At 39.7% G+C, this 19205-nt stretch overlaps 1 protein-coding gene across 2 annotated transcripts in view; it reads left to right on the top strand.

Annotated features, from left to right (window-relative positions):
- The window catches only part of helz2a (helicase with zinc finger 2a), a 122073-nt gene that overhangs the window by 42424 nt on the left and 60444 nt on the right, over positions 1–19205 (top strand). For both annotated transcript variants that reach the window (XM_059980534.1, XM_059980535.1), the window contains exons 6-8: positions 1368–1876; positions 7957–8586; positions 15414–16200. In XM_059980534.1, the coding sequence (XP_059836517.1) occupies positions 1368–1876; positions 7957–8586; positions 15414–16200 (1926 nt within the window). The remainder of the gene's footprint in view (positions 1–1367; positions 1877–7956; positions 8587–15413; positions 16201–19205) is intronic.

Here is a 19205-nt window from a genome sequence, read left to right as displayed (position 1 = left end):
CACTTTTGGTGTGTGGTAGTTTTATAGGAATAACTTTTCTGCTATAGTTTAAACAGATTATAGGTGTTTTCTGAATGCATTTTGCTCTTTAAGTTCCACATACAGTACCTTATGTCATTTTTTGGGTAAATTGAATAAAAAAACTGTTGAACTTAGCAGAACCTCTATCGCAATATTTCTATATGTGTTGATTTCAATCTACCAAAGAAAACCTTCAGTGTTTATTATTGTGAACTGAGCCACAAATGGACAATTTTGTGGGAATTCTCATTCTAAAAATTCTGTATTTTGGCCTCTATTTTTACTTTCTAGGATTCCTTTTTTGGTCATTTACCTGGCTATTTCCTTTTGGATCTCAGATCCTGTTTTTATTATTCTATTCTAATAAAAACAAAAATTCCAGAAGTACGCAGCAGGTCAGATTGCAGTTGCAAGAAGAGAAATAGAGCTCGTGTTTCAGGAGAAAGGCCATTCATCAGGACTGAACTTGGTCTAATGAGGGATCTTCAATCCGAAACATTAGCTCTGTCTCTCTTCCAATCGGTGCAGTACGGCCTATTGCATATTTCCAGCATTTTCTGTTTTTATCTTAATTTTAAGTTTCTGTCTTCTCAAACTTTTTATTGATGTTCTTGTATGGTAATGTTGCTGTGAATCACCTTGGGATCTCATATGATTTTAAGGATGACACACTACCCTTGTTTTAATTGGAAGATACATCAAAAGTTGCTTTTCTTCTGCCCCTTCAGACATAAATTTGGTGCTTTTGTTTCATTTGCAAGGATGCTGCTATTTTAAAAAATAGTTTGTTAAAAACTTAAGCTTGAAATGTTTTAAATTATCTGGAATTTATCCATTCTTGTTCTGAGTATATGAAGGGAGGAGGGATTAGGAAATGCCATTAATATAAAAAAAAGCCGAAGCAAATTGATAATTGGTCAAAACTGCTTGGCAAAGCTGGCAGATACTTAAAATGGTAGTTTCTGAATGCCAATATCTGAAATATTCACTATTAAAACCTTTTAAGATAATGATAAAATAGAGTAACCTTTGAAAACATGCTGTAAATGTTTGTTGATTATAAAAATTAGCTCTCCTTATCTGATCCATCTACATGAATGGGAAAGCATTCCCTGTGTCAAGTCCAAGCTGACTTAAAATGTTTGTACATATTTTCCCACCCTAAGCAATTATTATTACAATACTGCATTTTCCTAACAGGCTCAGTTAGCAAAACAACATTGAACTATTGACCTCAACATTGGAGCTTGAGCTGATATCCTGAATTTATTCAGAGTAATGAGATCCATTCAAATATAAGTTTCTCAAATGTGAATAGTACTAAAGTGGTTTTGTTATCTTTCCAGAAAGCACTGTTGAATGTTGCTCTGCTGAAGAGAGAACCTGGTGCAACATTTTCACTGGAAGGAAGAAGTTTACCAAAAAATTGCCTTAGTGCTGAAGGCAAAAAATTCCAGTTATCCAGAACTCTGTACAGTATAGTTGTCTCATTTGAAGCTGTGAACATAGGAATTTATGAACAATGGGTTGTTTTTGATTTTGGAAACAGACCTCTTCTTGTCAGAAAGATTCATATTGGTACAGAAGATGTTTCTCAAATATCCAATAATGGGACCAGTGATTTCCAGTTTGTCAGCCTGGAGAGATGGAACAGTGGAAATAGAAGGATAATACCTTGCATGGAAAGAAATGAACAAGAGCACGATGTGTTGCAGAAATACAAGTCACCATCCATAGCATTGGAACACAACACCAAAGACATGTCGAAAACTCCAATAACACGCACAAATTACAAAGAAAAAATGCACAGTTTCCTGTACCAAGAGGAGCAAGCAGAAGCTGACATAATTTCAAGGTGCAGTATCTAACAAGAAACTTCTCAGCACAAAAGATTTTGCCAGACAAGTTCAAATAGAGCCAGTATTAGCTATAGAAGAGGGTAATTTTCAATTGTGAACCATCATTGATTTGAAATGTTCTCTTTGCAGAGCAGCTGCCTGATCTGCTAAGTATTTCTAGTATTTTATGTTAGAGATTTCCAGCAATTGTACTTTATTTCTTTCTCAATAATGGATGATCAAGCCTGTAATGCTAATATCATTTGATCTAGCATTTCTTCACAAATCATAAATTTTGTCACACCATATAGCAAGTACCTTTTACATTAATGTATTTTACTAACATTTTTGCTTATACTGCTATTGGAATTAGACAATATTTCAAAAATAAAATACTGCAAATGCTGGAAATTTAAAATAAAAATAGAATGCTTGGAAAACTTAGCTGATCAAGCAAACTCTGGAAAGAGGAAAAGAGTTTATGATTCATCTCATGAAAGATCATTGACCAGAAACATGAACTTTGTTGCTCTTTCCACTGATTTACTGTATTTCTAGATTTAATAATTTGTTTCAGTTTCTTTTCAAAGTTTGCTTCAGTATATATAAGCCGCTTCTTAGCTTGCCACAGCTGACCTAGATGTTTAACAATCTTTCCTTCTTTCTACTTATCCATTAGAGAAATGCTTCTCCCACTTTTTTTGTTTTAATGAAGCACATGTCTTCAGTCATCACCCATTTCAAAAGGCCTCTTGATTTTTGACATATCAAAACTCTACTTTCCTTTCACTATAAAAGATCTGGCAAACTAAACTTTTAACTCATTAGGCATTAAGACATAGGAGCAGAATTAGGCCATTTGGCTTATCGAGTCTGCTCCATCATCACGGCTGATCTATTTCCCTCTCATCACCTTTCTCCTGTTTTCTCTCCATAACCTTTCACATCCTGACTAATCAAGAACATAGCAACCTCTGCCTTAAATACACCAAAGATCTGATCTCCGCAGTGCCTATGACAATGAACCCTGCAGATTCACCACCCTCTGGCTAAAGAAATTCCTCCTCATCTCTGTTCTAAATCATCATCCTTCTATTCTGAGCTTGTTCCCTCTGGTCCAAGACTCCCCCACCATAGGAAACATCTTCTCCACATCCACACTATCAAGGCATTTCAACACTTGATAGGTTTCAATGAGAACCCCTCCTCATTCTTTTAAATTCCAGTGAGTCCAGGCTCAGAACTATCAACCGCTCCTCATACATCAACCCTTTCATTCCTGGAATTATTGTTTAGAACCTCATCCGAACTCTTTCCAATGTCTTAAATAAGGGGTCCAGAATTGTTCACAATACTTCAAGTGATGCTTCACCTGTAACTTATAAAGCCTCGGCATTACATCCTTGCTTTTAGATTCCAGTCCTCTTGAAATGAATGCTAACATTCTATTTGCCTTCCTCAACACCGATCTTCACATTACATGCTGGTGATAATAAACCTAATTCTGATTCTAATTCTGACCCAATCTGCAAATTAATTTTTATGGAATCCTGCTTGAGGACTCTCACGTCCCTTTGCACCTAGGATTTTTTAATTTTCTCCACATTTAGAAAATAGTCTGTGCTTGTATTCCTTCTACCAAAGCGCATGACCATATGCTTATCACTGTTGTGTTCCATCTGCCACTTCTTTTTCCATTCTCCTAGTCTTTCTGTCCTTCTACTGCCTTCCTGCTTCTTCAACTCTACCTGTCCTTCCACTGATCTTCATATTGCCTGCAAATTTGGCCACAGTCATAAATTCTGTTATTAAATTCATTAACATATAATGTAAAAAGAAGCAGTTTTAAACTTAACCCTGCGTAATACCACTAACCAACGGCAGCCAACTGAAAAAGGCTCCCTTTATTCCCTCCCTTTCCCTCCTGCCAATCAGCCAACTCTCTATCCATGCTATTATCTTTCCTATCATACCATAGGCTCTTATCTTGTTAAGCAGCCTCATGTGTGGCATCATGACAAAGGCCTTCTGAAAATCCAATTACACAACATCCACCAATTGATCCAATTCTTGGTAGATACAGGAAAATATGGATTGAAATTTCTTTGGAGTTTGACTAGATTTCCACATTGACCTCTCAAAGGTTCAGGCCCTGATTCTCTTTGGAACATTCATATTGTTTATGGAAACAAAACAGAATGTGGTTGTGTATGGGGGAAGGGTGGTGGAGTAGGATATTATAGCTGAGTCAGAGACGGATCTATCCCAATTGACTCGAAGGTCGTTTTGCAAATGCAAGTGTCAATGGGTGGACATTAACTTACATGTGGCATAACTCAGTGTCATTAAACATCTGGATACAGCATGGAAAAGAAAAGTTTAAAAGATATGCTAATAGAATGCGGAGATTCAAAATTGCCACTCCCAGCTCCACTGTCATAGATGTCATGGTTTCCTAAAGAATTGCTTCTGTCTGTGTCAGCAGAGAAGCTCTCAGGAATATTTTAATTTTTTTATTTTTGACAGAATGATCAATTCATTATGATTATGGCTGTTCCTCAATCTCAATAACAAAATCCTGGACTCTTTCTCATACCCCTTGATATCTAGAAATGTAGCCATTTCCTATTTTAGGTATATCAGTCATGTCTAAACCTCCCATGGCAGAGAATTCACCACCTTCTGAAAGAAGAAAGTTCCCATTGTCTCAGTCCTAAATGACTTATCCAGCATCATGAGACCTTGACTTAAGGTACAGAAACCCATGCAGCCAGGGAACATCTCCTCCGTACAATAACCTATCAAGCTCTATTAGAAACTTGTACTTTCCAATGTGATGAAGGGTCTTGGGCCAAAATGTCAACTCTTTTCCATAGACGCTTCAGGCCTGCTGAGTTCCTCCAACATTTTGTGTATATTACTTTGATTTCCAGCATCTACAAACTTTCTCTTGTTTGTGATTCTACTCTTCCAAGTACTTTTAATTGTCCTACCAAATTAAGAATCAGTCTGGTGATCTTTTGTTGCACTCCCTATATTGCAAATACATTCCTTCCTTGGGTATAAAAGCCAAACCGCATGTTGTACTCCATCTGTGGTCTTACCAAAGTCTTTTACACCATTAGTAATTACTGCAACGACTATATCATGCTGTGCAACCCCACATGATTATCAATGGCCGCCTTCCTCCATTCAACAGCACCCTTTCCTTTGCCAGTGTCAACTCTCTCCATGTGTGAATCAGTGTCCTGCACCTCCTGCTCTGCCTCCGTACTGCAGGGTCATACTCCTAGACATTATTCTCCCTCTAATTGTTGGCCCTCCTTTACTAATTACAACCCATTCCTACATCAATTGCTGCTTTTTTCCCTATTCAGCTTGCTGCCCAAATCTCCACACCATCAGTGATACCGTGTTCAAGGTATCACTGCCCTTTCCAGTAAGAAGGTGTGTTCTGATGCACTGGCCTCTGGGGGGCCAACCAAAGGTGTTTTTTTCTTTGTTAAATGTGTTTTTTATAATCAAAAAGCAGTTCTACTCCAAGAACTTCGGGTGCTGCGGGACTAACCCATCAGTGAGCTGCACATTGATCTGAGTAGCTGGACTGGTGATGTCAAAGGGGTCGGCTGGGATGTTGGGGAAGGAGCCGGCTGGGTTGCCGGGGGATAGAGCCAGTCGGGTTGTTGGGGAAGGAGCCGGCCTAGATGCCAGAGGAGCTTGTTTTGGATTCGGAGGAGCTGACTTGGGTGCAAGCTGGGCTGCTGCCCACTTCTCAAAGGTATATAGGAGTTGGTGCTCGAAGGTGACATGCAGTATAACTGTGGGTGATTGTCTCAGATGTATCACTTGTGATTGAAAGACTCTGCTGGATATGTAGGTCTTCTTCCCTTGATTGGTGGTGAGACAAGCGCTTTGGGAGCCTCAGGTGTAGCAAGGATTAGGCCTCAAGGTATGGACTATGTACAGATTCCAGAGGAGGAGATGTTTGCTACCCTCAGGCCAATCAGAATGGATTAATCCCCAGGGCCTGTCAAGGTGTTTCCTTGAACTCTATGGGAGGCAAGTGCAGAAATTGCTAGGGCCTTAGCAGAGATATTTAAATCATCCTTAGCGACAGGAGAGTTAACAGAAAATTGGAGGATAGCCAATGCCGTTCTGCTGTTTAAAAAAGGCTCTAAACAGAAACCAGGAAATTATAGGCCATTGAGTCTGACAGCGGTTGCATGAAAGTTTTTGGAAGAAGGTCCTAAGGGACCAGATATATAAATATTTGGATAGGCATGGACTAATAAAGGATAGTCAGCGTGGCTTCGTGTGTGATAGGTCATGTCTAACCAATCTTACGGAGTTTTTTGAGGAAGTTACCAGGAAAATGGATGTTGTCCACATGGACCTTAGTAAGGCATCTGACAAGGTATTATTTGGGAAGCTGTTCAAGAAGGTTCAGTGTTTCAGCATTCAGGTTGAGGTAGAAATTAGATTAGGTATTGGCTTTGTGGGAGAAGACAGAGAGTGGTAGTAGAAGGGTGGTATCTCTGACTGGAGACCTGTGACTAGTGATATGCTGCAGGGTTCGGTGCTGCGTCCTTCGTTGTTTGTCATTCATATCAATGATCTGGAAGATAATGTGCTGACCTGGATCAGATTTGCAGGTGACACTAACATTAGGGGTGTAGTGGACAGTAAGGAAGGCTATCATGGCTTGCAAAGGGATCTGCATCAGCTGGAAAAATGGGCTGAAAAATGGCAGATGGAATTTAATGCAGACAAGTGTGAGGTTTTGCACTTCAACAGGGCCAAACATGGGTTGATCTTATATAGTGAATGGTTGGGCACTGAGCAGCATGGTAGAACAAAGGGATCTGGGAATATGGATACATAATTCATTGAAAATGATGTCACAGGTAGAAAGGGTCATAAAGAAAGCTTTTGGCACATTGACCTTCATAAATTAATGCATTGTATAAAGGAGATGGGATGTTATGCTGAAGTTGTATAGGGTGTTGGTGAGGCCTAATTTAAAGTATTGTGTAAAGTTTTGGTCAGTCTACCTAGAGGAAAAATGTAATAAGGTTGAGAGAAAACTTACAAGGATGTTACCGGGTCTGGAGGACCTGAGTTATAAGGAATGATTGAATATGTTAGGACAGTATTCTTAGAATGTAGAAGATTGTGAGGAGATTTCATAGAGGTATATGAAATTATGAAGGGCATAGATACGATAAATGCATGCAGGTTTTTTTCCATTGACATTGGGTGGAACTGCAACCAGAGGTCTTGGCTTAAGGGTGAAAGGACAGAAGTTTAACATGAACCTGAGGGGTAACTTGTTCACTGAGGGTCGTGAGAGTGTGGAGTGAGCTGCTAACTCAAGTGGTCAATGCAAGCTCGAGTTCAACATTTAAGAGAAGTTTGGAAAGGTTCATGGATGGTAGGGGTATGGAGGGCTATGATCCTGGTGTGGGTTGTTGGGAGCAGGCAGTTTAATTGGTTTTGGCATGGACTAGATGGGCTGAAGGTGTTTCTGTACTGCACACCTCTATGGCTCTGTGACTCATATGACCAGGTGAGGAGATGCCAGAGACAGTGTGGCATGGTGTCCATGTTCGGCTGGGGGCTCGCCCCTCCCATTGGTGCTGCCCTCATGTGTTCGATTAGTTGAATGACAGGCTGGTTTTCATGTGTCTGTGCACTGCCGCAAGACTGTACCATAAGATTGTGGGATATGCTGCTCAGGATCTTGGACTATATGAATTTTTTTTTCATGTGAATATGTTTTCTTTGCTCGCTATTTTGACCGTGCTGCATCTGTTTGGCACCTTGGCCCCAGAGGAACGCTGTTTCATTCAGCTATATCTGTGTCTGATTGAATGATAATTAAACTAGATTTGATCTGATTTGATTTTGTTTTCTGCGCTGATCATTAATGCTGATTGTTAACCTGCTTGACTGACTTGCTTAAGGAAACCAATTTGAAACAATATTGTTCTGATGCAAAACTAAATCGGCAGAAGTGCACATTGTTGCAAAAACGTTCCAATCAGAAGTTTGGCATGTTAATCTTTTGAAAAATAATTGTAAAACTTCCTTTCAATAGACTCAATCTACAGGTGACCATTTCAATCACTGATAAATTGGAAGAAACCACGGAAGGGATGAATTTTGCGCCACCTGGAGAGCTCTTTGCTGTTGTTCCAATGCCTCCTGCTCTGACTAACTCAAATGAAGGCTATCTATTTAAGAGAGCAGTTAAAACTGCACTTTTAGCACCAAACCCTTCCTCCAACAACGATGTTTATGAGGCTGCCATCATCCAAGTGGCTACCACTGAAAGTCGCATTGCTTTGAAGCTCTCACAGCGATGCATCGCTAGCCTTGGTTACCAGAAGGGATACCTCTGTAATGTAGAGATTCAGTTTCAGTTGGACCGGCTTGCATTTTGCTTCAGGCATCAAGCAGTGGACAGGCTTTCCCGTGAGCAGATTGTCTTTCCAGACTTTACCAACTGTTGCATTCCTCAGTGTTCTCAAGCCATTCCAATTGGAAACCAAAAGCAACGTGATGCTATGACCTTTATTACTGGACAATGCCATGGAAACAAAATAGTGCCCCCTCTTCTCATTTATGGCCCTTTTGGAACTGGAAAGACCTTTACCTTGGCAAAAGCAGCAATGGAAATAGTAAAGAGACCAGAAACTAGATTGCTTCTATGTACAGATACTAACAGGTGAGTGAATAGTTTTGCTTTGTATCAGGCTTTAGCAGGAATATATACTGAAATGTTTTATTAATTAATGAAATATTCAAAAACTTATGCATAATATTTTAAATAATTTTAGAACTTCACAATATTGGTATTATCAATCTTAGTTGATGTTATTTTGAATGGGGCAAATAGTGATGTGCAGATGAAACTTCAATGAGAAATATCAGTCTATTATTGTTAAAAGTACTGTTTGGTGACTACGTAATACATAGCACTTCTTTCACACTTCATGGCTCATGTTAGCATGTGGTATAAACAAAGCACTGTAATTTTTCCCATTCAGTTTTGAATGGTGGTGGGCTGTAAGATAACTAATGGGGGGAGGGTAGTGGCAGTACACATACTCAGTGGCCATTTTCACAGGTATACCTAATCTTAGGTACACCTGCTCGTCAATATCCAATCAGCCAATCATGTTGCAGCAACTCAATGCACAAAAACATGCAGACATAGTCAACAGGTTCAGTTGTTGTTCAGACCAAATATCTGAATGGAGAAGAAATGTGAACTAATTGACTTTTACTGTGGAACAATTGTTGGTGCTTGACGGGGTGGTTTGAGTATCTCAAAATCGAAGATCTGTGAGTTTTACACACTAAAATCTCCAGAGTATACACAGAATGGTGTGATGAACAAAAATTACATCCAGTGAGCAGAGGCAGGGAGACCTCCAGTGACCCTGACGATTACACCTGCAAGAAGTGCATCCAGCTGCAGCTTCAAAAAGATGATGTTAAGGAGTTGGAGCTGGAACTGGATAATCTCTGCTGAGATGTTGATAGACAGGACACGTAGGGAAGTAGTTACACCCAAGGTGCAGGACACAGGCAACTGGGTGACCACAGGGAGAAGGAAGGGGGATAGGTGCAGAGTACCCCAGTGGTCATTCCCCTTAACAAACTGTTATCCATTATGGACAATCTGGCATATCCTTTCCATGACCTACAAATATGCAGTGGAGCACACTTTCGAACAGATTCATTCAGCTCCACTGTCACAAGGATCATTTCCTGAAAATTTTTCCTATCAAGTGCAATAAGCATATGCAACAGTTCATTTCTGTGCGATAGGAGAACACACATCATAGTACAATAGTCTCTGTTTTATTATTTCATACATTGTTAATGCACAGTATTGCACATTAGTAATTTATTAGTGTGTGTATTATTATTCTGTACTTTATTATTAGTTACATCTGCATACTGCTAAGTGTGTTTTTAAATGTTGATGCTGTAACAAAAGAATTTCCCACTTCGGATCAATAAAGTACTTATTGTTATTAACACCAGGTATACTGCTATAGATAGTTTTTTGCGGGGGAGGGATGATCTAGCAGAGGAAAGCTATAGCGATCAGGTCTTTGCCACTGTGTCTGGTTCTGTAGCTCAGAAGCGAAGGTGGGGGGAAGAGGCTAGCTATAGTGATTGTAGGGGATTCATTGGTTAGGGAAACAGATGGGAGGTTCTGGGACAACACGATTCCCGGATGGTATGTTGCATCCTGGGTGCCAGGGTCAGGGACATCTCAGATCAAATCTGCAACATTCTTAAATGAGAGGATGAGCAGGCAGAGGTTGTGGTCCATGTAGATACCAATCACATGAGAATGATGGGTGATGACATCCTGCAAAGTAAGTTCAAGGAATTAGGTGCTAAACAGGCTGAAGAGTTTGTCTGCTGAGTCCATATGGGTGGAACTGAGGAATAAGTAAAGGATGACAATGTTAATGGGATTATATTATAGACCATCCAACAGTCCATACGATTTAGAGGAGCAAGGCAGATGATCTTAGGACATGGATCAGAACATGCAACCATGATGTTGTAGCCATTAGTGAGACTTGATTGCAGGTGGACAGGACTGGCAGCTCAATGTTCCAGAGTTCCATTGTATTAGACGTGAAGGAACTGGAGGGATTAAAGTGGAGTGTTGGCATTACCAGTCAAGGAAAATATCACAGTAGTGCTCAGAGTGATCAGGCTGGAGAGCTTGTCTACTGAGGCTGTATGGGTGGAACTGAAGAGTAAGAACATTATGATGGGATTAATGGGATTATTTTGTAGAGCACCCAATTGTCTGAGGGATTTAGAGAAGCAAAGCTGTTGAGAGATTGCAGACTGTTGCAAGAAACATAAGGTTGTAATAGTAGGTGATTCTAACTTTCCACATACTGACTGGGATTCTGATACTGTAAAGCAACTGAATGAGATCGGGCCTGAGGGGGAAAGGGCCGAGGGCACTGACAATGGTTTGCTTGTCCATTCAGTGCATTTGGAGGATTTTGGGGGAGACAATGTTGGTGACAACTTTCCAGTGTCTTGAGATGCTAGTTGTAGCAGTCCAGGACCAGAGTAGAGGGTATAAATATAAAAAGGAAGTTCACTAAGATATTACAAATTAAAACTGTTAACAGTTGATAAAATGATGGGAAATAATGCAGAAAGAAAACATGTATTTGTTGAATATGTTGCCTAAACCATTAAACAACATTCCTTCTATCAGAAAATTGCATTTTCTTAAATATACTGATATTTTGAATGTGCAGAGAGTGAATGAATAAATATGATACAAGTATGATACTGAAACATGCCACATGGTTTAGTTATCTTGCAAATGATTATACTCATAATATCAGTTAAATTACAGATTAACTAGAAATTTCTTCTTGCAACTCCAAAACAATACTGTGCATTTGAAACCAGCTTGACTTGAGAAAGAGCAATACTATCCCTATTTCTGTTCCTTTTCTACACCTGATATTCTGATTGGAATTTTGTTAGTGCCAGAACCTTTTCTTTTTAACAGAGCAGTTATGTCTGCAATTATGCAATGCGTAAACCAAGTTTCCAGTGAGTATTTAAAGTGCATATGACTCAAAAATATTCTTATTGTGTTTCTTGCACCTATTTTCTGAGGATAAAACGTGAGAGAACAGGACCAATCAAGTGTGACAGTGGAAAAGTGTGTATGGAACTGGAGGAGATAGCAGAGATACTTAATAAGTACTTTGCTTCAGTATTCACTATGGAAAAGTATCTTGACAATTGTAGGGATGACTTACAGCAGACTGAAAAGCTTGAGCATATAGATATTAAGAAAGAGGATGTGCTGGAGCTTTTGGAAAGCATCAAGTTGGATAAATCACTGGGACCAGATGAGATGTACCCCAGGCTACTCTGGGAGGCGAGGGAGGAGATTGCTGGTCTTTGCATCATCAATGGAACAGGAGAGGGTTGGGAGGATTGGAGGGTTGTGGATGTTGTTCCCTTATTCAAGAAAGGGAGTAGAGATAGCTCAGAAAATTATAGACTAGTGAGTCTTACTTCAATGGTTGGTAAGTTGATGGAGGAGATCCTGAGAGCAGGATTTATGAACATTTGGAGAGGCATATTATGATCAGGAATAGTCAGCGTGACTTTGTCAAAAGGCACGTCGTGCCTTACAAACCTGATTGAATTTTTTGAGGATGTGACTAAACACATTGATGAAGGTAGAGCAGTAGATGTAGTGTATATGGATTTCACCAAGGCATTTGATAAGGTACCCCATTGCAAAGCTTATTACTAAAGAGAGGAGGCATGGAATCCAAGGGGACATTGCTTTGTAGATCCAGAACTGGCTTGCCCACAGAAGGCAAGAGTGGTTGTAGATGGGTCATATTCTGGATGGAGGTCAGTGATCAGTGGAGTGCTTCAGGGATCTGTTCTGGGACCCCAACTCTTCGTGAATTTTATAAATGACCTGGATGAAGAAGTGGAGGGATGGGTTAGTAAATTTGCTGATGACACAAAGGTTGGGGGTATGTCAGAGGTTACAGTGGGACATTGATAGGATGTAAAACTGGGCTGAGGAGTGGCAGATGGAGTTCAACCCAGATAAGTTTGAGGTGGTTCATTTTGGTAGGTCAAATATGATGGCAGAATATAGTATTACTGGTAAGACTCTTGGTAGTGTGGAGGATCAGAGGGATCTTGGGGTCCAAGTCCATAGGACATTCAAAGCTGCTGTGCAGGTTGACTCTGTGTTTAAGAAGGCATACAGTGCATTGGCCTTCGTCAATCATGGAATTGAGTTTCAGAGCTGAGAGGTAATGTTGTAGCTATATAGGACCCCAGTCAGACGACAGTTGGAGTACTGTGCTCAGTTCTGTCACCTCACTACAGGAAGGATGTGGAAACTATAGAAAGGGTTCAGAGGAGATTTACAAAGATGTTACCTAGATTGGGGAGCATGGCTTATGAGAATAGGTTGAGTGATCTCAGTCTTTTCTCCTTGGAGCGACGGAGGATGAGAGGTGACCTGATAGAGGTGTATAAGATGATGGGAGGCATTGATCATATGGATAGTCAGAGGCTTTTTCCCAGGGCTGAAATGGCTAGCACGAGAGGGCACGGTTTTAAGATGCTTGGAAGTAGGTCCAGAGTAGATGTCAGGGGTAAGTTTTTTTTTATGCAGAGAGTGATGAGTGTGTGGAATGGGCTGCTGGTGATGGTGGTGGAGGCGGATATGATAGAGTCTTTTAAGAGACTCCTGGACAGGTACATGGGGCTGAGAAAAATAAAGGGCTATGGGTAACCCTAGGTAATTTCTAAGGTAAGGACATGTTTGGCACAACCTTTGAGGGCCAAAGGGCCTGTATTGTGCTGTAGGTTTTCTGTGCTTCTGCAAAGTGAGGTAAAATTTGTCAGTAGTCTCAGAGAACATCTTTAAATGTTAATAAACAATGTGCAAATGCTATATCTAAAATAATTCATCTAAAACCTCTACAAAATCCATACAGTAGCACTAGGTCTCTGTTCTGGTGACCTTAAACAGGTTTGATCCATTCTTGCAACTATAACATGCACCTCTTTTCCCAGCTCACTCTAGTGATCACTTGAACGAGCTCAGTCCCATGTAAACAATGCACCTTTCAATATTACTCACGTACAGCTCTCTTGCTCCAGGTGATTTCAATTATTACACATCCTAAGATCAATCAGAGGTCTGTTCCTGTATGTGTTTAAAATAGCAGTTTTGTAGCTCCTTATTTTATTTGCTAAGGTAAACTTGGTTTATCTTGCCTTAAAAGCATTCTTGTTGCACGTTGGGCTGCAGGAGTCCACACCCAAGTGACAGATGTCTTGAAACGCCATGGTGTCGATCCCTTTAAAGCCAACTTGTCTGTTGCTGAAGCAAAATCTCACATCAGCTAGGTCCTTCCGCTGTTTCTCTGTTAATGCAAGCTATAACAAGCAGAACACAGTGACTGGTACAATGACTGCCAGTAGATGAGATACGATTCTAATCCAGGAACTAAACACAATTGTTGAACCCAACCCACCTCTTCTACTAATTCAATAAAAGCTGCCCCACTGGATAAATGCTTTATGTCTTCCTGTTTCACTCTCTCATTTTTGCATTGAAATCTGACCAAAACAAGCTTTGCCATCTTCATTCTTGATATAGGAGTCTCTCTTTACAACCCACAAGTGATGAGTGGTTGTGCTTTGACCAGAATTAGTGTCAGAGTTTTGAAGCAAGGATTCTGGCGTGTATCCTATGAGAAGGAATCTCCCTGAACTTTAAAAACCTCATCAATCTTTATTATTTCATGTCTGGATGTAAAAATGTTATTTTAACTAATACATTCATTTAAGCAACTTTGCTTAATATAACAATCACAGTAGGTTGAGTTTGTGCTCTTGTGTACTGACATCATTACTTGGCAGTAACGGTACAGCAGGCAACCAACCTTAAAACCCTTGGCAGTTCACTTACAACCCTCTATGTTTATCCTAATTTTATTTCATTTCAAACTAACCTTTGGTCAGATTGATTACTCTAGCTTGACCAAACCATAGAAACAAAACAAAACTGTTTTAGTACATGTTATAGCAAAGGAGAGTTAATCATTGTAATTTTCATTCCATGAGACAAAAGAGTTCTTAAATGTAATTAAATTGAACTAAAACATATTTTCTTTTGCAGACCTGTTACTGGTTTACAGCTGCAAATTTTACAACTTTAAGTTTGAAATATATCTTGAAAATGCAACCTCCTAATATTTTTTCAGCTATATAAGAATATACCTTTAATTGTTTTCCATTTGAAAAGTAATTCTTTAGTTTTGTCAATGCAGTGTATACTCAAGCTATTCTAAGAGCCATAACAGGATGGAAATGTTTTATTTTTAATACATTGATCTTTTACTTCCTTTTGATCAATGTTTTGAAATGCTTTCAGCTTCTTAACCTCAGGATTATTTCATACTATAGCTGCTGATCTCTATCAGATCTCATCGTTAGCTACTATATTTGGATGAACAGCCAAAGTCTTTGCTCAAAAAGCAAAGAGTGCATCTACTGTTCCTTCAGCCCACAGATCACACACACTTGGTACTGGAATTTGCAATGATTGCAAGCTTGCCAAAGGGCAGATGTTCATAGACTGCATCTGTGTAATATATTCTGAATAGAGAAGTTCCTAGCAAGCTCCTGTCAGGACTGAGAGGATTGTTCTTCATCAGCTTGCCTCTATTACTCCACGGTAGCATTCTCCCATCTATTTCTAATCACTGGTACATTGTAGAATGTTGCTGATATACATAGATCCTTTAAACAGTTGTTTGTTGAGGTTGCAACTGGTATGCTAAGTATGCCATTACAGCTGGTACACTTAAATAGGCCATTTGGGAGGCATTGCATTTGATCCATAAACTGAAGTTGACAAAGCATGTATTTCAATATTGTTTATCACAGATAAAATGCTTAGATCTAACTAATGAGCTCATTTGCCTCTTATTTCAGTGCTGCAGATTTGTATGTCAAAGATTATTTTCATCAATATGCTACTGAATTTCCTGAAGGAAGACCCCTACGGTTGAAGTATGTCAAGAAGGACCCCATTCATACTGACCCAATTACACAGAAATACTGTTTACTTTCAAACAATTCATTTGCTGCACCTGACAAATGTACCTTGGAATCATATCGTATAGTGATCACCACGTGCATGGAGGCAAAATTGTTCTCAGAACTCAGCCTTCCTCCTGGATTTTTCACACACATTTTGATCGATGAAGCTGCTCAGATGTTAGAATGTGACGCACTAATTCCATTGGGCATTGCAGGAAACGAGACTCGGATTGTCTTGGCAGGAGATCACATGCAAGTGACGCCAAAGCTTTTTTCAGTTGAAGATAATGAGATGGCAGACTACACCTTACTCAACCGCCTGTTCCAATACTACATGAGAGAAAAACATGAAAAGGCAGCTAAAAGCCGCATAATCTTCAAGGAAAACTATAGGTCGGTGAAAGAGATCATTGACTTTGTGTCAGTACAATTTTATGTTGGAAAAGTCGACGTTATTCAAGCAAGTGGAGATGTCCAACGCCACCCAAAGTTCTATCCTTTAATGTTTCGCCATGTTTCAGGGACCAGCAGATTCCACCCATCCACTTTATCCTGGTACAATGAGCATGAAGTTTTACAAGTTGTTGAAATGGTAGAATCTATTATGAAAAGCTGGCCCAGCGAATGGGGAAAATCGAATCAAATGGAAATCTGTGTTGTATCTTCTGAATTTCATCAGGTAACATGGCTCAAAATTATATACTGATATTAACTTAAACATCTGTCAAAGAATAAGGTTGTCCCAAAAGGTGCTTCTGAAGTAGATTTAAATTCTTGGGACATTTAAAATAGTTGGTGGCAACAGCTACATTTGGCTACAGCCAAAAATGAAATTTTAATGGGGCTAAGAGTTAGTCTTATTTTTTGAGTGCTGCCTTTCTGCCTATCTTTGAGGATTTGTGCCATTGTTTCAAAGGCAAAGTTACGTCTTCACCAAGGAAGAAGTACAGGCATGAAAGAATGGTTCCATCTTTAATACAACTTTGCACAACTGGATATGCATCAAACAGTATGAATTTCCTCCCATTTAAAGGCATTTTCATTTACTTAAAGAAAGACATTTGACTGATTTCCTTTGGTGTTTGGTCCAATCTTACAACTGTTCAATTGTGTAATGTCACCATTTTGTTTCATTGTTGTTTTAAGTGCAGAAGTCTGTAAGGAAATGATGTGGTTGAAACTTGCTGACTTATAGTTTTCTGCAGTAGGTAATTAAAGGCAGGCTTTTGCCTAGCAGTGTATTATTTTGGTATTGATTTGACTGGGAGAATGAGAAAATCCACAAAGAACAGGAAATGCTGATAAATAAGCAAGTTGTAAGGTGATTTTGGATAATGAAGGTGTGCAAGGATAATGAAGAAGAAGTATTTTATTATCATTGTCTTTAAGCTGTTCCTTGACTGGTCAGATTGTAGTTCTTAGATTTTTTTGTAAGTGAAAAATGTTGGGGTAAGGAAGTGGCGAGGAGGGGGAGGGGAAGAGGTGCATGTTTACACCATCTGCAGTTTGTAAATAAGATGGAAGTGTGGGTGACAGGGTATTGGGATGTGAGAAAATCATCTAGGTGAGTAGACATCATTATCTTCAATAATTATAGTCCTGCTATTGTCCATGATTTTTGCACTGATCATTTAAATCAAGCAGTGTTGTCATCTTCTTGTGGTTCAAGGCATGCAGGCACCCTTCTCTTTCTGTAGTTGGCTTCTACTGTCTTTGTTCTACATGACCCTGCCTTGCAAGAGAATTTGAATTACGTCTTTGAGCATTGTGGAACTTGTTTGTAGGAGTTCTGAGAGGGAGGAGGGAGGTGTGGAACTTCTACTGATGGTCACTGTATGGAAATGTGATACACCATGTCAATGGGGCCCAGATTTAGAGTTTATTGGAAGGGAAGTGTTGGTGATTTGGTGAAATGGAGGGTATGGAAGTGAAGTGGAGGTTTATTGGAAGGGAAGTGTTGGTGATTTGGTGAAGTGGAGGGTATGGAGGAGATAATTGGCACTCTGTGGATGCAGAGTGTGCCATTAATAAAAGTCTCTGCAGCTATTCACTGCAACACTTCAAATCTTGCATCTTTCAAAGTTCAAAGTAACATTTATTATCAAAGTACATACATGTCACCACATACAACCCTGAGATTCATTCTCCTATTGACATACTTAGCAAATCTATAGAACAGTAACTGTAAACAGGATCAATGAACAACAAATTGTGTAAATGCAAATATAAATAAATAGCAAAACTAACGAGTGTGAAATAACAAGATAAAGAGCCCTTAAATGCGACCAAATGTTGTTGGAATACCAGAAATAGAATTATCCCCTTTTGTTCAAAAGCCTGACGGTTGAGGGGTAGTAACTGTCGTTGAACCTGGTGGTGCAAGTCCTGAGGCATCTGTACCTTCTAGTTGAAGGCAGCAGCAAGAAAGAACATGGCCTGGGTGGTGAGGATCTTTGATAGATGCTGCTTTTCTACGGCAGCGTTTTATGTGGATGTGCTTAAAGATTAGAAGGGTTTCACCTGAAAGTACTAGGTGGAATCCACCGTCTTTTGTAGGATTTTCCATTCAAAGGCATTGGTGTCCCCATACCAGGCTGTAATGCAGCCAGTCAGTACACTTTCCACCACACATCTACAGAAGTTAGCTGAGGTGCACAAATCTGCACAGACTCCTGAGGAAGTAGAGGTGCTCTCGCACTTTCTTTGCAATTATAGTTATATGATGGGTCCAGGACAAGTCCTTTGAGATAGTAACACCCAGGAATTTAATGTTACTGACCCCACTCCACCTGTGATCCTCTGGACCTCTGGCTTCCCTCTCCTGGTCTACAATCAGTTACTTGGTCTTGCTGACGTTGAATGAGAAGATGTTTTTATTACTCAGCGAAATTTTCAGTCTTCCCACTGTATTCTGAATCATTACCACCTCTGATACAGTTGTCAGCAAACTTGTATATGGTGTTGGAGCTGTGCTTAGCCACACAGTCTTAGGGTTAAATCAAGTAGTGCAGAGAGCTAAACAGACAATGTGCACAGGACAGCATCATCACCTGAAAGTTCTCTTCCAGATTCTACCCAATGACGTCTCAGATTACCCCAGTGATTCATTTTGTATATTCTATAACATCCTATCCACAATACTGCTGGAGTGTCTTCACCAGTGATTCCAGAAGTCATTTGCACCCTCTCAAGAAAATTAAATATTATGCTTTCATCAAAGCCCATATCCTATATATGAATAAAGATAAAATATTTCTCACTTGAATTTCATCTATTACCTCTTCTGTCCAAAATCCCACCTTTTCCATGCTATTTTTCACTTTTTCCAGAACTGATTCGCTTTCTGCATGATGGTAGCATAGTGGTTAGCACAGTGGTGTACAGGACAGGTGACCCAGGTTCAATTCCAGACGCTGGCTGTAAGGAGTTTGTACGTTCTCCCCATGACCACATGGGTTTTCTTTGGGTGCTCTGGATTCTTCCCCCCACAGTCCAAAGATGTGCCAGTTGGTAACTTAATTGGTCATTGTAAATTGTCCTGTGATTAGGCTGGGATTAAAATCAGGGATTGCATAGCTCAGAGGGCCAGAAGGGCTATTCAGCATTGTATCTCAATAATAAAGAAAAACAGATGCCCTTTAAGAAGATCAGAATAGCTTTAAGAAGACCGATCATGTTTTAATG

Source organism: Hypanus sabinus, chromosome 9 (genome assembly GCF_030144855.1).
Source record: "Hypanus sabinus isolate sHypSab1 chromosome 9, sHypSab1.hap1, whole genome shotgun sequence".
Classification (NCBI taxonomy): Eukaryota; Metazoa; Chordata; class Chondrichthyes; order Myliobatiformes; family Dasyatidae; genus Hypanus; species Hypanus sabinus.
The sequence above is the reverse complement of the archived record's forward strand: the minus strand, read 5'-3'. Positions and strand labels throughout refer to the sequence as shown.